Source organism: Zea mays, chromosome 10 (genome assembly GCF_902167145.1).
Source record: "Zea mays cultivar B73 chromosome 10, Zm-B73-REFERENCE-NAM-5.0, whole genome shotgun sequence".
NCBI classification, from domain to species: domain Eukaryota; kingdom Viridiplantae; phylum Streptophyta; class Magnoliopsida; order Poales; family Poaceae; genus Zea; species Zea mays.
In genome coordinates this window covers 121,449,498-121,467,971 of record NC_050105.1, presented here as the reverse complement: position 1 = coordinate 121,467,971, position 18,474 = coordinate 121,449,498, and the positions used below count along the sequence as shown (strand labels likewise).

General features: G+C 44.6%; 2 protein-coding genes across 4 annotated transcripts; both read right to left on the bottom strand.

Annotated features, from left to right (window-relative positions):
- Positions 1-1,149: 1,149 nt before the first annotated feature.
- On the bottom strand, positions 1,150-4,550 carry LOC100304429 (smr (Small MutS Related) domain-containing protein). Of its 3 annotated transcripts, none has more exons than XM_008663874.2 (5): positions 4,308-4,550; positions 3,238-4,030; positions 2,410-2,807; positions 2,053-2,122; positions 1,150-1,976 (listed from the first exon to the last, which is right to left on the bottom strand). In XM_008663874.2, the coding sequence occupies exons 2-5, from the start codon at positions 3,879-3,881 to the stop codon at positions 1,913-1,915; spliced, it is 1,176 nt and encodes a 391-aa protein (XP_008662096.1). In that variant the 5' UTR covers positions 3,882-4,030; positions 4,308-4,550; the 3' UTR covers positions 1,150-1,912. The 3 variants fall into 3 exon arrangements, with proteins under 3 accessions (XP_008662096.1, XP_008662097.1, NP_001159335.1); XM_008663875.2 differs by having other exon boundaries at positions 3,238-3,926; NM_001165863.1 differs by having other exon boundaries at positions 1,778-2,122; positions 3,238-4,519.
- Positions 4,551-4,777: 227 nt separating this feature from the next.
- On the bottom strand, positions 4,778-18,129 carry LOC103641674 (putative pentatricopeptide repeat-containing protein At5g08490). The gene is made up of 4 exons (XM_020545985.3): positions 15,158-18,129; positions 14,562-14,696; positions 6,452-6,524; positions 4,778-6,255 (listed from the first exon to the last, which is right to left on the bottom strand). The coding sequence occupies exon 1, from the start codon at positions 18,007-18,009 to the stop codon at positions 15,289-15,291; it is 2,721 nt and encodes a 906-aa protein (XP_020401574.1). The 5' UTR covers positions 18,010-18,129; the 3' UTR covers positions 4,778-6,255; positions 6,452-6,524; positions 14,562-14,696; positions 15,158-15,288.
- Positions 18,130-18,474: the final 345 nt, after the last annotated feature.

Here is an 18,474-nt window from a genome sequence, read left to right as displayed (position 1 = left end):
ACGAGTGATTGCCGCAAGCCGAACCGTCCACGCGCCAACGCAGGCAACGAGTAAACCACCCCGGATCTCGCGCACACCGGCGGCACACCACGACCTCGCCCGCGGTTCTCTGTGTCGACGGCGAAGGGCCCCCGGCTTCTCTCTTTTCCCTGACCCAGGTCTCTCTGTTCACGACGCGCTTGGATGGAACGACGAGGCGGTGAGGCCAGGATTATATAGGGAGACGCGCCGGCCCCCAACGATCCGCGACGACCCGCGAGTATTGCGGCATGCGCGCTAGCGATTTAGCCGAGCACGTGTTGGGTCGCTACATCCCCGGCCACGGATTCCGCCCCCAATCTATTGAAGACGATAACTCTGACAAGAAGGTCCCACGGGGATAGTTAGATAGGTGCGGCTGAGCTTGCAGATGGACCATGCGGCTGAGGAAAATGAGCCCACATTGGCCCAAGCCGAGTGCAGGGGGAAAAAGAGAGTATCGTTGGGCCCGCGCGAATGAAATGGGAGGGTGGGCTACGCAGGGTTTAGGCTAGGAATGGGCCGAAAACAAGGACCTCGGCCCAGGTAGCGATTCATCTTTCCCTTTTTCTATTTTTTTCATTTGAATTTTTGTTTTATTCCTATCTCTATTTATTTGAAATTTTCAAATTCAAATTTGACTCTGGTTTCACATTTAATCTTCAAAATAACAAGCACAATCCAAATCCAACATGTGATGAAGTACTATTTTATTTATTTGTTTGTTTATTATCTTACATAAGTACATACTTTTGGATATGTTACTCCACCTAATTATTTTAAAGATATATATATGTTTTTTTTGTATAATCTCTATTAAGTAAAGCTCTAATATTTATCCTTATAATACTTATCAACTTCATCAAAGAATAATTTATAGAAGAATCTTTTTATTGAATCTTTACTATAAAACTTTTGTTTTAGGAGATGTAACTTCAAAAGTTATGTGAAAAAAAATCTAATTCAAGATGAAAAGAAAAAAAAATACATAATTCTCAAAATGAGATTTTGAGGTGTTACATCTAGTCTCTTGTAGGCAGTAGAGCTAGCACTAGAGATGGTAACGGGTCACAATCCAAATCTTCTTTCATAATTCGTTTGGGCACTTAAATAATTTTAGTTCGAAAATTATTGGACTGAAACCCTAACCCTTATCAAGGTCGTGTGCTAAATTTATAATATAGATGTTGGACCTAAGCCCATTACACAAAGCCCCATTACACTGAATACATAGCCCATTACACTGAATACACATTAACCACAGTCAAAACTCTAGCTACGGGAGATGTTGAGACTGGACTGAAAGTCATCGAACATCGACGCAGGGAAGCCCTTGGTGAAGATGTCGACAAACTAAGTAGTCGGGACATAAAGAACCCGCACATCTTTGACGGCAACCCACTCGCGAAGGAAATGTAGGTCGAGATCGACATGCTTCGAGCGCTGATGCTGGATAAGGTTGGAGGAGAAGTATATGACGCTGATGTTATCACAGTAGACAAAAGTGCTTCGAGTCAACGAACATTGTAGCTTCTGGAGCAGCTGACGAAGCCATGTCGACTCGGCGCTGGAGCGGGAGACGACAGGCTGTCGCTTCGAAGACCAGAAGAGACGAGGTTGTCGCTAAGAAAGACGGCAAAACCGAAAGTGAACCGACAGGTATCGGGATAACCACCCTAATCGGTATCGGTGTAGAAAACGAGAACAACGGTCGCAAATCGATGAAGGAGAAGGACGAAGTCGGTGATGCCGTGGAGGTACCGAAGGATCTACTTCATAATAAAAATAGAGTCTGATCCTAATCCGATTTGATCCTTAAATTTTAGTGTAAAATTTAGAGCACATAATCACCCCAAGCCACCACCATGTTACAATTGTACAAACTTCCACAGGTTCACCTGCGGCGGAATTTTGGACGAACCGCAAAAACACCAGGCCTCAGCTCATCAAATCGATACCTGCAAGCAGAAGGCTGTCAATCGTACTTTTGTGTACACTTAGGCGTAGAGTTGTATTGATTGCATCGAATGTTACCCGTTCTCAATAAGGAAACCCCTAACGGCAACAGGTAGTGAAGCCTGCCCTTTGCTATGGTTACCCATCCCTGTGTAAAGTACAAACAGAAAAGAGTTACTGCCAAAGCTGGTGTTGCTTACATCATGAACATGATACCATTCTTTCTTCTATATATGCTGTTATTAGATGAACCAAACCAATGCATTATCTGTTTGTAAAATGATAAGATGCCCTCATCCATTAAATTGCATGTCTGCAGATCATATTTACAAAGATAGTGGCAAGAAAACTGACGAACATAAACTGTTTTAGTTTTGATATGAAACCATCAACTGTGTGTGATAGGAAAGCATGCATATAGGAACAATAGGTTACCTGTGATCACATGTAAGATAGACTGCTTAGGCCGGCGTAAGACCACCTTCTCAGCAGCAAGCTCAATGTTTGAACCAGTGGTTGATTCAGAATATGCAGATTCCAACTTAGCTAAGTCCTCAGATGAGGCTGACTTATTCCCAGGTTGCTGGAACTCTATCATGTGGAGATGCCTCTCCAATACTGCCACAGCCTCTGATGCATGAAGACCATGCATGTCTATCTTCCAGATGTCATTATTGCTATTCCTAAGGCGAAAAATTTCTTCCGCTGCCTTGTTATTTAGCTTTTCAGCAGCTGCCCGCTCTTCCTGAGCTCTGAGAGAAAGTTCCTTGGCAGCAGCATGGTCATCTCTCAAAAATGCATTACTGGCAGACTGGGAATGCTTTGTGGCAGCCCTGCAACCAAAAGGAAAGAATGAGGCTCATTATTTCACTTGAAAAGAGTTGACTTTGGTCATCACATAAAATTGGTGCACAAACCTTAAATAAAAAATTATTACCATCTTGAACTGTCTTAGTGTCTAATAAATTTTTATGGCCTGTTAGACCTATAATTCAAGGATTTCATATTCCTTTCTACAATTCTTTACCAATTAATGGCTTTGAATGCTCATGCAAGTTTGGAACTACAAGAGTAAATGATCATACGAAAGTTCTATGCTTACTAGTGTACATGTCACGGCTAGAACTAGAATGGACATCCTAGGCTCCTGGTGGATACAGAGAGAATAGAGACACGTTTCTTCTATGCATAACCCAGAGTAAATATTATGCTAACAGCAGACAGTTTGAAAAATATAAGAACAAACAAGGAATTTCATCATACCTCATCATTTTCAATGCATCTTTCCGGTAGCTGAAGTATTCATCATCAATATCTTCGAATTCAGGCTGCAAGGGTATAGAGGGAAAGTTCATCAGGGGCAGCAACAACTGTGAGCTATCTGGATTTGCTTTGCCTGCTGCAGCACTTTCTGATGGTGATCCGTGTGTTTTATTCATCACATCAGCCAGTTGGCCAGATGTTCTGCCCTCTCCAGTCTGCAAGGCAGGAGAGTCCATAACTTTCAACAAATCAGATGCTTGTCCGACATCATTATTCACAGCAGCTAGTACATCCTCAATTAAGTGAATGTCGGCCCAACTGTGTGCATCTTTCAAGATCTTAACTTTATTAAGAGGTGCAGAGATTGCACCGTGATTCCCGCTGTCCACGTGATTAGCAGAATTCTTATTTCCGCATCCAGTACTAACAGCTCCAGAATCAACAGAAGGGCGAACCACTGAAGCAAAGGGCTTTCGTTTTAGCCCATTCTTTTCTGTAATGGAGCTACTAGCAATATTAGAGGCTCCAGAATTTGAGAGAGACGGAAATGGATCAGCATCACCTTCATACCCACTGCCATCTGCACTGCGCTGCTTGCGATCAAACGCAGCCCACCCAGAGTTTGGGTTCTTCTGTCTATGCATTTTGACAGCTGGTCGCCTTCTTGATCAGTCTAGTTTCAGCGTAAGCTGAAAAAACAACACCAATGATGTGATTGCTATCACAAGGATGCTGGGTCCCTAGCTTTATTTCCCACCACTAGGCACCAGCTGAGAAATTCAGCAGTGTTTTCCTATAACACAAGGGCAAGAAGGTCAGATACTCAGATCAGTTCACCCAATACAGGCTGAAAATGACTAATTACTGGCGCTGCTTGTTTTCACAAGCATGCTCCACTTCTTCTATCTAATATATGTCTGAATCCAACATTATTCTGAGTGTTGGGATTACTGAAGTAGTAGTTCGAATGAACAATCTATTGGTTGGGCTTACAGTTAACATAAAAGAGCATGCATCCACCCCAGAATTCCAATTGCACGTGTACAACCAAATCGAGTTGGTGAGCGCACCTCTGGAAGAGCCGTTATTTGGATGCGTTGACCCACACCTCCCGGGACCACGGCGTCGCGGAGGCCGAGAAGGACAGACTGGACCGGCGGAAGGTCGCTTCGGGGATCAGGGCTACGGCAGCAGCTTTGGTCCTTCCGAATTCCATCAACGGCGTCGGCGCTTCCTGTAGAGCAAAGGGGAATCTCTTTGTTTTTTCCGCGCGGTGAAGTGGGGATAGTTGCGTTGCGTGGCCGGCGTCCAGCGAGGAGGAGGCTATTATATAGCAGCAGTACAGCCGAACGGTGGTTGGTGTGTTCGGGGCTCAAATTCCGTTTGGTGGACGGAAACGGGCAACCACGGCCCACGGCCCACGGGTATTCGGTATTCCTGATGAAAACGCGTGCCTGGCTACTGGGGCTTGGACGCTTGGTGCCTTTGTGGATTCGGAGACGTTCCTCCCAAATCCCAATCCCCTCTCCTTTTCAAGATAACTAGAACATTAGGCGCCCCTTCGGGCGCCCTACAGTGAACCGTAAGCTCGAGAAGACCAGGAATCGCCCCTTCGTTCAGGATGAGGTCCCTGTACCTGCTGCGGTCGCTCTCGCACATTGTCAGGAGCGCTCCCACGGCGTGTTCTCTGCCCTGAAGGGAGCCCTCCTCAAGCACCTCTACGACGGCGAGCACTCCGCCTTCCTCGGATGTCAAGGCCACCCGACACTGGTCAAAAGCGAGCAACGACTCGAGAAGAGCACAGCATTTGTCGGCTGTTTTGGAGGACCTCTTGCCACCCTTCAGTAGCTCTATTAAAGGGGGGATCGGCTGGGCAGAAAGGATAGCTTGAAGGTTGTCTGCGATTGTGGAGAGGTTGTACAGGGCCATCACAACATCATTCTTGGTTTGGGGATTCCCTCCTTTGAGGACTTCCACAAGTAGAGGGATTGCTCCTGAGGCACCTATGACAGGCTTAGTGGTGGATGAGGCTAAAAGTGTAAGGAGAGCAGCAGTGGCGTACTCCTGCAAATTTGGATCGCTTGATCGCAAATAACCAAGCAGGGGCTCAAGTGCACCAGCATCCACTATCTTGGTTTTATTTCTGCATAGATGCAACAAACAATAACTTAGGAACTATTTGCATCATAATTAGTCCGCAACAAGCCAAAATATTCATGCAAAGATTACAATACTCATCATACCAGGTCAGCTACTCCAGATTGTACAGAAATTTAAGGCTATACAACGACATAGTTCACTGATGGCATCCAAGTATGAACTTAGGCCAAGATCCAGACAAAGCCATAGTGACAATACATTTTACTGAATTCCAAGTATTATACAACGATGTTACTTCTTTCCAAAAAATTAAATCAATGCACAAGACACTGCTGGCTTACATCTTCAGTTGGTTTCTCTTTCGAAATCACAACATATGAGATTGTAAGAAAATGTTCCTGAATGTTCTCTACTTTTCAATAAAAAATATAAATCAGCTGTTATATCTTTCATATTTCAGGAAAATTTGTGCACGCAAACACTTTTTAAGAATTATCCCTCAGCATTCTTGCACAGGGAAAAAGGATCAGAAAACAAATATTTATCATTCAATCTAATAATTTATGTAAGAAAAAAAATCAAACGATTATCTGTGTACTGGTACATCATGAAAACGAAACAATACATGGAGAATGTCTATTATACACTATGTACATCTTTATATGTTATCATTACATCTACATACAATCCGGAAGGGGGGGGTTAAGTGCCATGCCTATGCTAAATCGTGGTGGGGGTAAAATTTGGGCAAAAGAAAAAAAGGTGTCGCGACAACGCACAACGCTGGAAAGTGGTCTGACCACAAATGTAAACATGTAGATTATTAGACATTGAAACCTGAGAATGCTCTAACCACAAATGTAAATGTGGCAGGGAAGCGAAATGGTTGATCAGCAGCAATCACCAAAAGATCCTCTCCTACAAAATTTAATTCAAGTCAACATAATAAAATTTGTAGAATAAACCTGAGAATGACAATAGTGAATGCTGTGCCGATTACTAACTTCCAATGACTGAATTACAGAAAATTTTTATAGTTATGCACTATTGTCACACTAATATTCTGTGCATTGGCTGTTAACGATGCTATAGATAGGAAAAAATCTAACCATACCAAATTCTGAGTTTCCAGTAGTCTACAGGTCATGCCTACAGCCGCAACGGAAAAAAAAGGTATCAAGTCATCCCTGCACCGAAGATAAAAATAGTTATAGCAGCATCTTTGAATGAAGCACTTATAAGGAATTTACTAACATTAGATCATAGCAAGTTCCAGTTCAAGTGATTTGTTTACACGAAGCTAATATACAATATGCTTACTTAACTTCATTTTGGCTCTATTAACAATTAATTAGGGATGGAAAGCGAATAAAACTGAAGCCATCACAACAACTGATATGAAAACAAATATTATGCATTCAAAATAATCACCACCATGGCAAAAGGAGTAAACTAATGAACCCATCTCATAGGATCATACACCATTCAGGAAAATGCAGCAGGCTTTTCAACCATACTTAGCTTCATATTTTGGCACGTACCAAAAAGGATCCTTTTGGAGCCAAAGAAGGCGTTGTTGCAGCTATTACCTTCGTTCCTAAAAGATTGTCATTCTGGCTATGCACCTCTCTAAGGAACAGAGGTAGTGGCTGATATAACAGCATGTAACTAAATTACATGGTACCGTGCAACGGCAAATAAGCCGAGTATATCTCAATTTTACCGCCTTCCAGCTTATAACTGGTCTTCCAAATTATAACCGGTCATTGAGGATTTCATAATCCAAAGGGAAAAAATTATATGACAAAGAAAACATAACAAACATAAGATTGCTCAGTCAAATACTTCAAGAAATTTCATGTCAGGTCTGTTTGATATTTGAACAGGAAAAATTCTATCATAACAGGAATCGTGATGTCAATTGTCAACAGCAAGAGGTAACCAGAACATCGACTGGCGAGTGCAGCAGGAGAAATGCAAGCCTGTCATAGTTTTAGTTTCTACTTGAGTTGGGTCATGGTGGAGCATATTCTCTTAGCCGAATGTATTCTTGCTCTCTGACAGTCATCTGAGTCACTAAGGAGCAGAACATCGGCTGGCGGGCGCAGAAGCAGGAGAAACATAAGCCTGACATAGTCGATACACCTGCTCAACTTGCTTCTGATTAAAGGGCTTTGTTGTTGCCTATTAATTGATGAGATTATGCTCTAAATATCTGTAATTCAGTAGACCTATAATATCTGATTGATGGAGAGTACAGGTTCGGTTCGACCTTCTTGATCTAATAATTTGAGTGTTTATTTTTTCCCTTGATCTACTATTACTGCTATTGTGGTTACAATAATGCCCTCTTACTTTTCTTATCCTCTTTTTTTGGTGAGCCTTGTTGGGTTTCATTAGTAGCCAATCCCAAGTTTTTTTTGGGACTAATAGGCTTTGTTGTTGCTGTTGTTCGTGTACAGGGGGAAGAGTTCAGGATGCTTGGACAATGCGGGAGCAGCTGGAACACTTTATGAAGCAGTACCTAAGAGTATTACTGTTAGCAACAATAACTTGAGCACACAAACGGATACAGTTTTTCTAGACCCCCCATATGAGCCACTCTGGACAAATGTTTTTGTCAGAAATTGTGCCAAAGTTTCTCTTCCCTTACGGTGGAGCCGTATTCAGGTTTGAGGCTGAAAGCATTATCTCTATTGATAGTACATCCATACAATTTTGGTTCAAGCATTGCACTTATGTTTTGCTTTACCGTAGATGAACTCACAGAAAAGTCACAAACATGTTTGTTCAGGAAGATATTAGCTTTGTTTGTCTTTATGTGTTTCTTACATAGATAGGGGGAGTGCTGGTGTCCTATGGCTTTTCTGTACTTTTTGTAACATTTTATGCCATATGCATACATAGATCCTTCAGTCACAAATAATTGGTGTGCTGGCCATGAACATTGTCCCGCAAAACCCCTAACTGTGACCATTGTTTGTTACTAAAATATATGTTTAAAACAAAAGAAAATAACGAGACTGAAAGTCTTTCTTGAGGCTTTCTACAAAATATATAATATAAATACCTTTTCAATTGACAGATCTAAATACATACACACTCACACACATATTATTTCACTAAAAGTTTCCTCAATTCTACTATCATTTTCTTAAATGCTTCCTATTTCAGGCTCAAGGACAGATTCTTTTAGCTGGTGGTACTCTAACTTTTGGCCTGACACATTATCCATATTCAGAATTTGAGCTGTTGGCTGAGGAACTTCTTATGAGTGATTCCATAATCAAGGTACTTTTTTGGCACTGGGAGACACCATAGTATCTGGGGGGACAATGATTTTTAAAGCAAGCTCATAATAACATTTTTCTCAAACGGGTAGGGGAGCTGCATATTTTTATATTAGAGGAAAAAGGGGGAGAAAGCCCATACAAGGCAACCATTACCTCATCTACGAAGTAAGAACAGGTTGCAAACAAACCTAATTAATGGCCAAATCATTTTTAGCTTTCATAGGGTGGTTTAAATGCAATTATTAACTTTTCTGGCAGTTTCTGGCATTGAAACAAACCGAGAACAGTCAAAAAACCTTGAAAACACTGTACTTTTTTGAGCTCATTGATATGCAGCATCAGTATTCAACTTGGCATGATGAAAAAGGCAAAAAAGCCGCTATGAATGACCAAATAAACATAATATTGCAAGGAAAATCTCGGTATAAAGAACAAATGCATATTGTTATCCAGAACAGACCCCATAAAAATATTGGTAACAGGCCAGTTGTAGAATAGACTAACACATCTGCATCTGCCTGGCTTGCAATAAACATACCTCCATAGCTACCTCCTTATCTTTTTCCTTTATTCTGTAAGCAACTCCCCACTAAAAGATGTAAAATAGACGGATTAGCTCGCAAAATCAACCACATCAACTACGCAGCGGATCGTTAGGCTCACAAAACACAGATGTAGATGATAACATGATGGAAGGGGAGTAACATCAAGTCATCAACCCTGAAATTATTAACCATCCTTGTATTCAGGCTGTCATAGCAGTTACATTGACAGAGTAGGAGGGTGGACATGTGAAAGGGCATACGCAAGTCGCTCTGAGCTGGTGCTCGAGCGTGATGGTCCTCCCGGGGAACTGCGGCGTGCCCCTGTGTTCCATACTCCCTGTCCACCCACCGCTGAAGGAAAAATAATTTGAGGGCGTGACCGTGAAGACGGACGGATTGCACCCACAAGCAGGTAAGCAGTGTGGAGGTTACCTTGGTACAAGACGTGGTGGTAGTTTCGACGAAGCCGACGATGCAGGCGTCGTGGGTGATGCCTGGGTTCCAGATCAACGAGCAGTACTCAAACACCCAGATCTGAGACATGGTCACTGCGTCTCCTCCCCTGTCTCCCGGCGTCACCTTCCCTCTGGTCCCTTTATGGGGGCATCAGCTACAGGCTTGCTCCTCTGGTTGGTGCGAGCACGAGTAGAAGAAGGCAGCAGGAAGACAGGCAGGCGAAGCCGCGCAATCGCCGCCTCTAGATTCTCTGCCACCTTGCCCCCAGATTCATGGTAGCCGGCGCGGGCACCGGAGCCTCCATCTCTGTCGCGCACTCAGCCGCCCTTGACCGGCGTGTGCTCCCCCTGCGGCGGGCTAGAAGAGACCAGAAGGGGCAGGGGAGCAGCAGATACAGAAGTCAGGCATGCGACGGCGTGTGAGGAGATAGCGGAAGGGAGGACAATCAAAGCTGATAAACAATTCGTATCTAGAAACTTCACGTCCGTGATAGAGAAAATCTCGCTCGCGTCCGTGGTGCGTGGACGTGTCGGTATACGTGAGGACGTCGTACCCGGGAACGCGGATGGAGCCCCAAACCCCAGCGCCTTTTAACTAGAAGTAATTCCATTCGTCCTATAACAAATCTCTCTATGTTATTCACACTAAACAAACTTTTAACTATTTTTTAGTACCAACAGTTTTATATCTAAATAAATTTATTATAAAGTAGATTTAATTGTTTATCTAATTATTATTAATATATATTAGAAATATTAATATTTTTAAATATATTTAGTTAAGGTTGAAAATATTTAATTTATCATGAAACGAGAATGACACTTATAGGGTAGGATAGAGGGAGCACGACACAGCCGCCCTGCACGGTACGACACTAGCACTATTAGACATGACACTATTAGACACGACACTATTATGCACTATGTTGTGTTGTGACGTGCCGACACTAGTGCATAACTAGCGGCCCAGACACTCCACTATAGTGCTTAATCGTGTCGTGCCGGCACTATACAACACTAACACCTAATAGTGCATGTACTAGTCCAGACATTATTTCACTTTAAAAGCTCAAAAAAATATAGAAAATCTTTAAGATTATATATATATAATTTTAAATCGTGAACATTTATACCATTATAAAGTGAATTCATTAACACAATCACATCTATATACCACCAATTGGTCTAAGTTGTGGCTAATCGTACCTGCCACTTAATCGTGTTGTGCTCGTGCCAGTCCATCGTGCTGGGGTGGCGCCCAAGCACGACACTAGACTCATGTCGTGCCGGTACTGACACTATATGAATTGTGTATGTGCCGTGCCGAAGCACTACGGGTCGTGTCGTGCTTAGTGTCGGTCCATTTAGCACACGACCCACTTGGCCATCTATAGTTCCTGCTTGCGCTCAACTGGGAGGCTATCAGTGCTAACAGTAATAGCAGTGTCGAACATGAACAACTATTGAGTACCACATTGACCACCGATCCACAACAACTTTTTGTTTGGCTTGCTCTTTGAACTATTGCTGGATCCAGTTCAAATAGCAAGTTAATCAACAAGTTGTTGTGGATCAGTGGTCAATGTGGTACTCAATAGATCTTGACTTGACATACCCCTCTCCAATCTGATCCTGAAAACGAGAAGTCGGTTAGGCTAGTAAGGGATTTCTAGAATCCTTAAGATTGATAGCAGCGTGGGCACAGAATGTGAAAAATAACACCATATCATACATCCACAATTCAAGAACCGTGATTCATTCTGTAATGAGTGTTAATGAGCTTACCAAAAGTGAAGGAAATTCTAAACCATATCACTAGCAGGTACATGAGTCTGCATGCTTATTTCTCCAAAGTAAAGTGGCATTCAGGACCAGTAGGATTAAGAAAATTCCATTGGAAGTTCATTCACATGAAGGCTCAAGCACTGGAACTGACAACATGTACGATGAGAAATTCAGATCCAAAGAGAAACAATATTACATGGACCATTACACGGATAAAAAATCATCCTTGAAAACTCTTCTTTTATTTACCTTCAGATCTCTAGTCAGAATCCATCCGTGGAGACGTTGTTGGCAGTGTGTTGTGTCCACATGTTGGCACACTACCATGTGCAGGAGGCACTTAATGGATGGTTATGGATTTCTGATATCAGTGGTGGGCTCTCGGTTGGTGTGTTGATGGATTATCTTGTCTTGTGGGATTTGCTTGAAGAAGTTGAGCTACAAGTAGGCATTGAGGACAGACAAGTTGTCAGGACCTAAGGAGGCCTACAGAGGGGCTACGGTAGCAGCAGCCATGGGCCCTAAGGGGGATTAGATCAGGATAGTTAGAGATAAGATTAGAAGATTAGTTGAGATTATTTAGGAGATTAGTTGAGATTATCTAGGAAGGTTATCAGTTAGTAGTTTGTTGAGAGTTTTTAGGAGATAAGGATCTCTAGCTAGATAGGGGCAGCCAACCGGCCTATTTATGTAATCAATGGATGAGAAATAAAGCAAGCAAGAATTAGAAGGGAAACCCCCCTCTTGCTCGGCCGTGGGCAGAGACCCCCGGCCGGCGTCCTGTGAACAGTAACCGTGAGTACTGTTCACGCATGAACAGTACCGCACCACCTCCACCAGCAGCCCCAACCATCGAATTCCCTCTCCAATCCCTCACCGATCTAGCAACCATAACATCTGGTATCAGCTAGCTTGGTTTTCGATCTGATCCCATGGCTTCTGCTGCCAATTTCGCGGCGTCATCCTGGCAATCGGCGTCCCCATCTCCATGGACAACGCCGCATGTCACCTTCGTCACGCCGTCCTGGCAACCGACGTCCCCATCTCCATGGGCTGCGCCGCATGCCACCTTCGTCACGCCATCCTGGCAACCGGCGTCCCTATCTCCATGGGCAGCATCGCCTGCCAATTTTGTCACCACATCCTGGACGCCGGCGTGCCCATCCCTAGAGACAACGCCAAATTTCATCACATCATCTTCGTTGACGGCGTCTCCGTCCCCATGGGCGACACCACTAGGGGCAGCCACGACTCAGCAATCACCAGCTCCATCGATGGGAGATTTGTGGACCAACATAAGGGCTGATCTCACAAAGATGCAATGGCTGCTGCAAATCAAGGCAGCAGTGCAACATGAGCAACACCAGCTAGCGTTGTCCGCACGGCTCCGGACGTCGGTAGCTGTGGGCATACAAGCTGCTGCTTGTGGCTTCCTTGCACTACAGAAAGTGCGGGAGATGCGCCGGCAGATGCTCAAGGCAGCCTTGGTGACGGTTGACCTCGGCACACGTCGGCGCGACCTCACCTTGTCGGACGACTATCAGCAGTGGCACCAGGCCGCTATCTCGAAGTGCGAGCATGATACGTGTCCCGCGGGCGACGAACTTCAACTCTACGACAGCGGCGGTAGGGAAGACACTCACCTCGTCATCAACAAGGGCACACTATTTAGCGCCACCACATTCCGCTACCGGCCGCCACGAGGGCGCCTCCGCTGGTTATTGCTGCGACCTATTCTAGGTGCCCATCCATGTGCTCCCCTTTCGTGCAGATGGCGTCCATGGGATCCAGGTGGCTACACACGTGCGTGTTCGCCTTATCTTATGGGGTAAAAAAAATCAGATTCGGAATAATAAGATAAGCCGAGATATAAAAGGCTTGTCTTCTAGGTGTTTGGTTTTGGGTCAAGTAGACTCGGTCTTTGAGCACCCGTTATGCGGCAGCTCGAGGGCGAGCTGCTTGTCCAGGAGGGGTGTAGTGTCAGGACCTAAGGAGGCCCACAGAGGGGTTGCGGTAGCAGCAGCCATGGGCCCTAAGGGGGATTAGATAAGGATAGTTAGAGATAAGATTAGGAGATTAGTTGAGATTATCTAGGAAGGTTATCAGTTAGTAGTTTGTTGAGAGTTTTTAGGAGATAAGGATCTCTAGCTAGATAGGGGCAGCCAACCGGCCTATTTATGTAATCAATGGATGAGAAATAAAGCAAGCAAGAATTAGAAGGGAAACCCCCCCCTCTTGCTCGGCCGTGGGCAGAGACCCCCGGCCGGCGTCCTGTGAACAGTAACCGCGAGTATTGTTCACACATGAACAGTCCCGCACCACCTCCACCAGCAGCCCCAACCATCGAATTCCCTCTCCAATCCCTCACCGATCTAGCGACCATAACACAAGTGTTCAGACTTGCTGCGGATGGAAAGTACTCGGCCAAGCTGGTGTATGAGTTCTTTTTTATTGGTTCGATTCAGTTTGAGCCAGCTAACATAATATGGAAATTATGGGCTCCTGCTAAATGCAAGTTTTTCTTGTGGTTGGCTACCCATCGAAATTGTTGGACTGTAGATAGGTTAAGCAGGAGAGGGCTTGACCATCCAGAGCATTGTCCTTTGTGTGATCAGCATCGGGAATCTATTGATTATCTTTCGACAAATTGTGTGTTTGCTAGAGAGTTTTGGTACCGCCTACTAAGTCAAGTAAATCTTCAGTTTCTTGCTCCACAGCCTGAAGGCTGGAGCTTTGTGGTTTGGTGGAGTTTGGCAGCTGGTCAGATCAGTGGGGTTGCTAGGCGAGATCTAAACACTCCAATTATTCTTGGAGCTTGGACTCTCTGGAAACATAGAAATAGATGTGTGTTTGATAAAAAAATCTCACAACATTGAAGAGGCAATTCTTAAGGCTGATCAAGAAAAGGAGATGTGGAGTCGTGCTGGGGCTAGGGATCTTTTGCTCCTCACAGCCCCCATTCCTGGTCTCTAGGTCTTTGTGGGTCATGTTTCTTTAGGAGTTATAGATTCTTCTCAATATAATGAAGCGCAGATCTCCTGCGCATTCGGGAAAAAAAATACTAACAACTGTTACACTGAACTTGTCATCAACAGGAGAAGTGCGTATGTGCATGCGCCTATATGATTGGAATAAGGAAACATCACCTTCTTTTTAACAGCAAACCACGAGCATATACTCTCTAAGGACATTGGTTAACTTGAAATTCCATGGTCTCTTTCTTGGCTTCAAGATCCTTGTCAGTGCTCACATATTTACATAATGGAGTTAATCTCCAGCCTCTGCACGAAGCCACAAACCAGGGATGCACACAACCATAAATTATTAGTTTGCATAACAATGCAGGATCAACCTGCTTAAGAAACAAAGTGGAATTGTCTGAAAGTTTTTGGCTTATTTTAGAAAGGAAACAAATGTTGCTCGTGTTAAAGCTTACTACAATCACGATAATAGGTTACATTAGTAAGAAAGGAAGGATAACTGGGAAAGGTTAACTGCGACCCATACAAATGGTTATAGTATAGGCATTGAGCACAAGGGTATGACTGGGTCATAGGCCTATAGCAGTCAAGAAAATGAACTTTATCACACCTAGAGCAGAATAAATAATGTATTCTTACTTCTGGAGTTCTGGGTCTAACTATACATAAAAGCCTACAAAATATTAGTTTCATGCACAAATCAATAGCATCAGAGGTCAAGTGACAAACTAGAATGCTTACAGGACTAGGCTGCTGCATACCTCAGTGAGACAAAGGCAAATTCGTTACTATTTGCAGCCAGGAAGTGGAAGCCCTGCAACTGGAGTCAGACAAGCCACTGGGCACATATCAGATGAAGAGCGCTTCACTTCTTCTTTTTTGCAACTTGTGGTCACATAGATTTCACCATTGTCATGTTCTGTGTGTGTGTATCTTTGATTTGCTGATACAGACTTCCTAACATATCGTAGATACAAGACCTATCTTGATGATTAATATCGCTCGCTATGAACAAGTGTCTGGTCTTCTCGACCTCTATCCAGCTGCACCCTGCAGGTTTCTTCATATCGATGGACTTCATCAGTTTTCGGACATTCTCAACACCATCCCATTTCTCATCAGCTGCATAGATGTTTGACATAATGACATAGTTCCCAATATCCCCCCCTTCCATTGAGAACAACCGACCAGCAGCGAGTTGACCAATTTCAACCTTTCCATGGACTTTGCATGCTCCTAGCAGGGAGCTCCATGCATTTGCATTGACTGCATGAGGGGGCATATCCAAGGCAAACATATATGCATCTTGGATATGTCCACTGCGGGCAAGAAGATCAACCATACACGCATAGTGTTCTGCTGTTGGTACAACTCTGTGAATCTCTCTGATGGACTTGAAAATTTTGATTCCAGCATCAACCAAGCCTGCGTGACTGCATGCTGACAGAAGTGTGGTCAGAACTACATGGTCTGGCCTAATGTCAAGTTTAAGCATTTTAGAGAACAGCTCTACTGCCTCTTCTGCCATTCCATGCATCGCGTAACATCCAATCATGGCAGTGAATGTGACAAGGTCCTTCTTTGGGCTGATCTGAAAGATGTTATATGCATTGGTTATGTTGCCGCATTTTGAGTACGCATCAACAAGAGCTCCTTCAAGATGGATGTCTTCTAGGGATGCTCTGAGCATGTAGGCATGACATTGTCTCACAAGCTGTACAGAACACAAATGAATGCAAGCCTCAAGAATGTTTGCAATGCTAACAATATCAGGCTTCAAGCCTTCAGATTGCAAGTGATTAAACAGACTGAAAGCTTGACCATCCATGTCATTCTGTGCATACAACTGGATCATCAAATTCCATGAAGTCAGGTCTTTCTCAGCCATATGGTTGAAGATCACTTCAGCATCCTCTATACAGTTACTTTTCAAGTAGCAAGAAATCATTATATTGTCAGTAACAATGTTCCGCCCAGCGTGGTTTCTGAAAAGTATGCTTGCATCGTGTGAGTAGCCACACTTCACATAAGCATCCAGAATAGCATTTGCTACTGAAGTTTCACCTGTATAACCAACTCTTAGAGACCACCCATGAGCTTCGCGGACCATCTTAATACCACAGAAGGTACTCATGTGTATAACATTCAAGACTGTGACTGAATCCCACTGGCACTGATTTACCCCACGGCACATTTCACTCATCAGTACAAAAAACTTCTCGATATGTTGTTCACTGGTGGCACAAGCAGAGAGAATTGCATTCCATGAAATTGAGTCTTTGTTCAGAATATCGGTGAAAGCACGAAAAGCATCATCAAACCTATCACAGTGGCTATAAAAAGTGACAAGAGCATTCATTAAGGATGTTTCTTGAAGTACTGGCCTTTGAAAAATATAACCATGAACCTCCATCCCTGTCTTGACATCACCTACTTGAGCACAGGCAGTGAGCAGACTGATAAAAGAAACAGAATCAGGAGCAATTCCTGTAGACAGAAGCCCCTGAAACAGGCCCAATGCTCTATGGTGATACCCGTTCATCACATATCCTGCAATAATGGTGTTCCATGATACGATATCCCTCACATCCATACTAGTAAATATTGATTCTACATCCTTCATTTCAAGCACTTTGGAATAATGTGTCATCAGTGCATTAGAAACAGATACATCGATTTCCATACCATGCCTGACCACGAAACTGTGCACTTCTTTCCCATGATGCCTCCCAAACTCTGTGAATGAGCACACAGGAAGAATACTAGCCACTGTTGAATAATTTGGAAGATATCCCTGTGAGATCATCTGACTGAACAGCGCAAGCGCCTCTCCAAATAACTGATTCTCTATATATCCAGCAATGACTGAATTCCATGAAACAACGTCTTTACAGCGAATAGAAGAAAATGCTCTATGTGCATCAACCATTACCCTACTTCCACCACATTTTGCGTACATTGACACCAATGCATTTCCACACAGAGTATCTGATTCCAAACCAGTTTTCACCACGTAGCAATGGACGCTTCTGCCGGTCTGCAAATGCCTCCACTTCGCGCATGCCGGAACAATTACAGCCACCGTCACTGCAGTCGGCATGCCCTGTCCCACGCCACAAGAGAGCATCGACCGGAACAAAATAAAGGCGTCCTCAAAAAGCCCACGGCGAGAGCATGCAGTGATGAGGATGTTCCAGCACACCGCGTCGGGGCGCGCCATTTCGTCGAACAACAGGAGAGCATCCGCGAGGGATCCGAACCTCCCGTACGCGTCCATGACCGCCTTCGCCACCGTCGCGCTGCTCGCCACGCGCCCGGCCTTCACGGCGAGCCCGTGGAGGCACCTCGCGAGCGCGCTGCCGCTGCCCGGGAGCGCCGAGGACGACCTGATCGCCGCGGCAAGCTCGAGTGCGCCCGGCCGGTGGCCCTCGCCGAGCATACACCCAATGTGCTGCGCGGCGGGGGCAGCGAGCCCGAGCGGCGCGCTACCGCACTGACTCTGCATGTGACCGGTAGCGGGCGCCGCACCGTGGAAAGCGCGGCGCGCCTTGCGAGAAGAAGCAGATGCTGCTGAGTAGCTCGTGCGGCCGAGGCTGCGATAGCGCGCGCCCATGGGAGGGACTAGGGAGGCTGTAGTTGGAACGCGTCGAGTTTCAGGGTCGCGTCGCGTCCGGGAGTGGGACGCGGACTGGCCGGGGCGAAGAGAAGGAAAGGAGCTGCGGGCTCGCGCCGTTGGAGACGTGGAGTACTGAGCCAGTGAGCCACAGGTGAGCCGTGAGCGCGAAGCAGCCAACGGATGAGCTGCGGACACCGGACAACTTGCGCGGTGATAAATATTTGAGCCAGCAAAATATGATCTTTGTTAAATTAATAATAGTAGTGGTCTTTCAAAGAAAAAAGTCCACACAAATCATGAAGCAAACTAGTAGTCCAATTAATTCGAAGGATATTTTATGCATGTCATTACGATTTTCGAAGGTATCTGCTATTACAATTCACAAAGAAGCAGTTGAAATTAAAGATGACTTTGTTCAGCCAAAGTCAGCTCTGTCTGGGTGCACCGGACAGTGTCTGGTGC

Excerpts from the sequence above, each read along its gene's own strand:
- LOC103641674 (XM_020545985.3), bottom strand. The coding sequence starts at position 18,009 with ATGGGCGCGCGCTATCGCAGCCTCGGCCGCACGAGCTACTCAGCAGCA.
- LOC100304429 (XM_008663874.2), bottom strand. The coding sequence starts at position 3,881 with ATGCATAGACAGAAGAACCCAAACTCTGGGTGGGCTGCGTTTGATCGC. Across the intron at positions 2,808-3,237 it reads GATGCATTGAAAATGATGAG|GGCTGCCACAAAGCATTCCC; the intron begins GTATGATGAAAT and ends TTTTGGTTGCAG. Across the intron at positions 2,123-2,409 it reads TATCTTACATGTGATCACAG|GGATGGGTAACCATAGCAAA; the intron begins GTAACCTATTGT and ends TACTTTACACAG.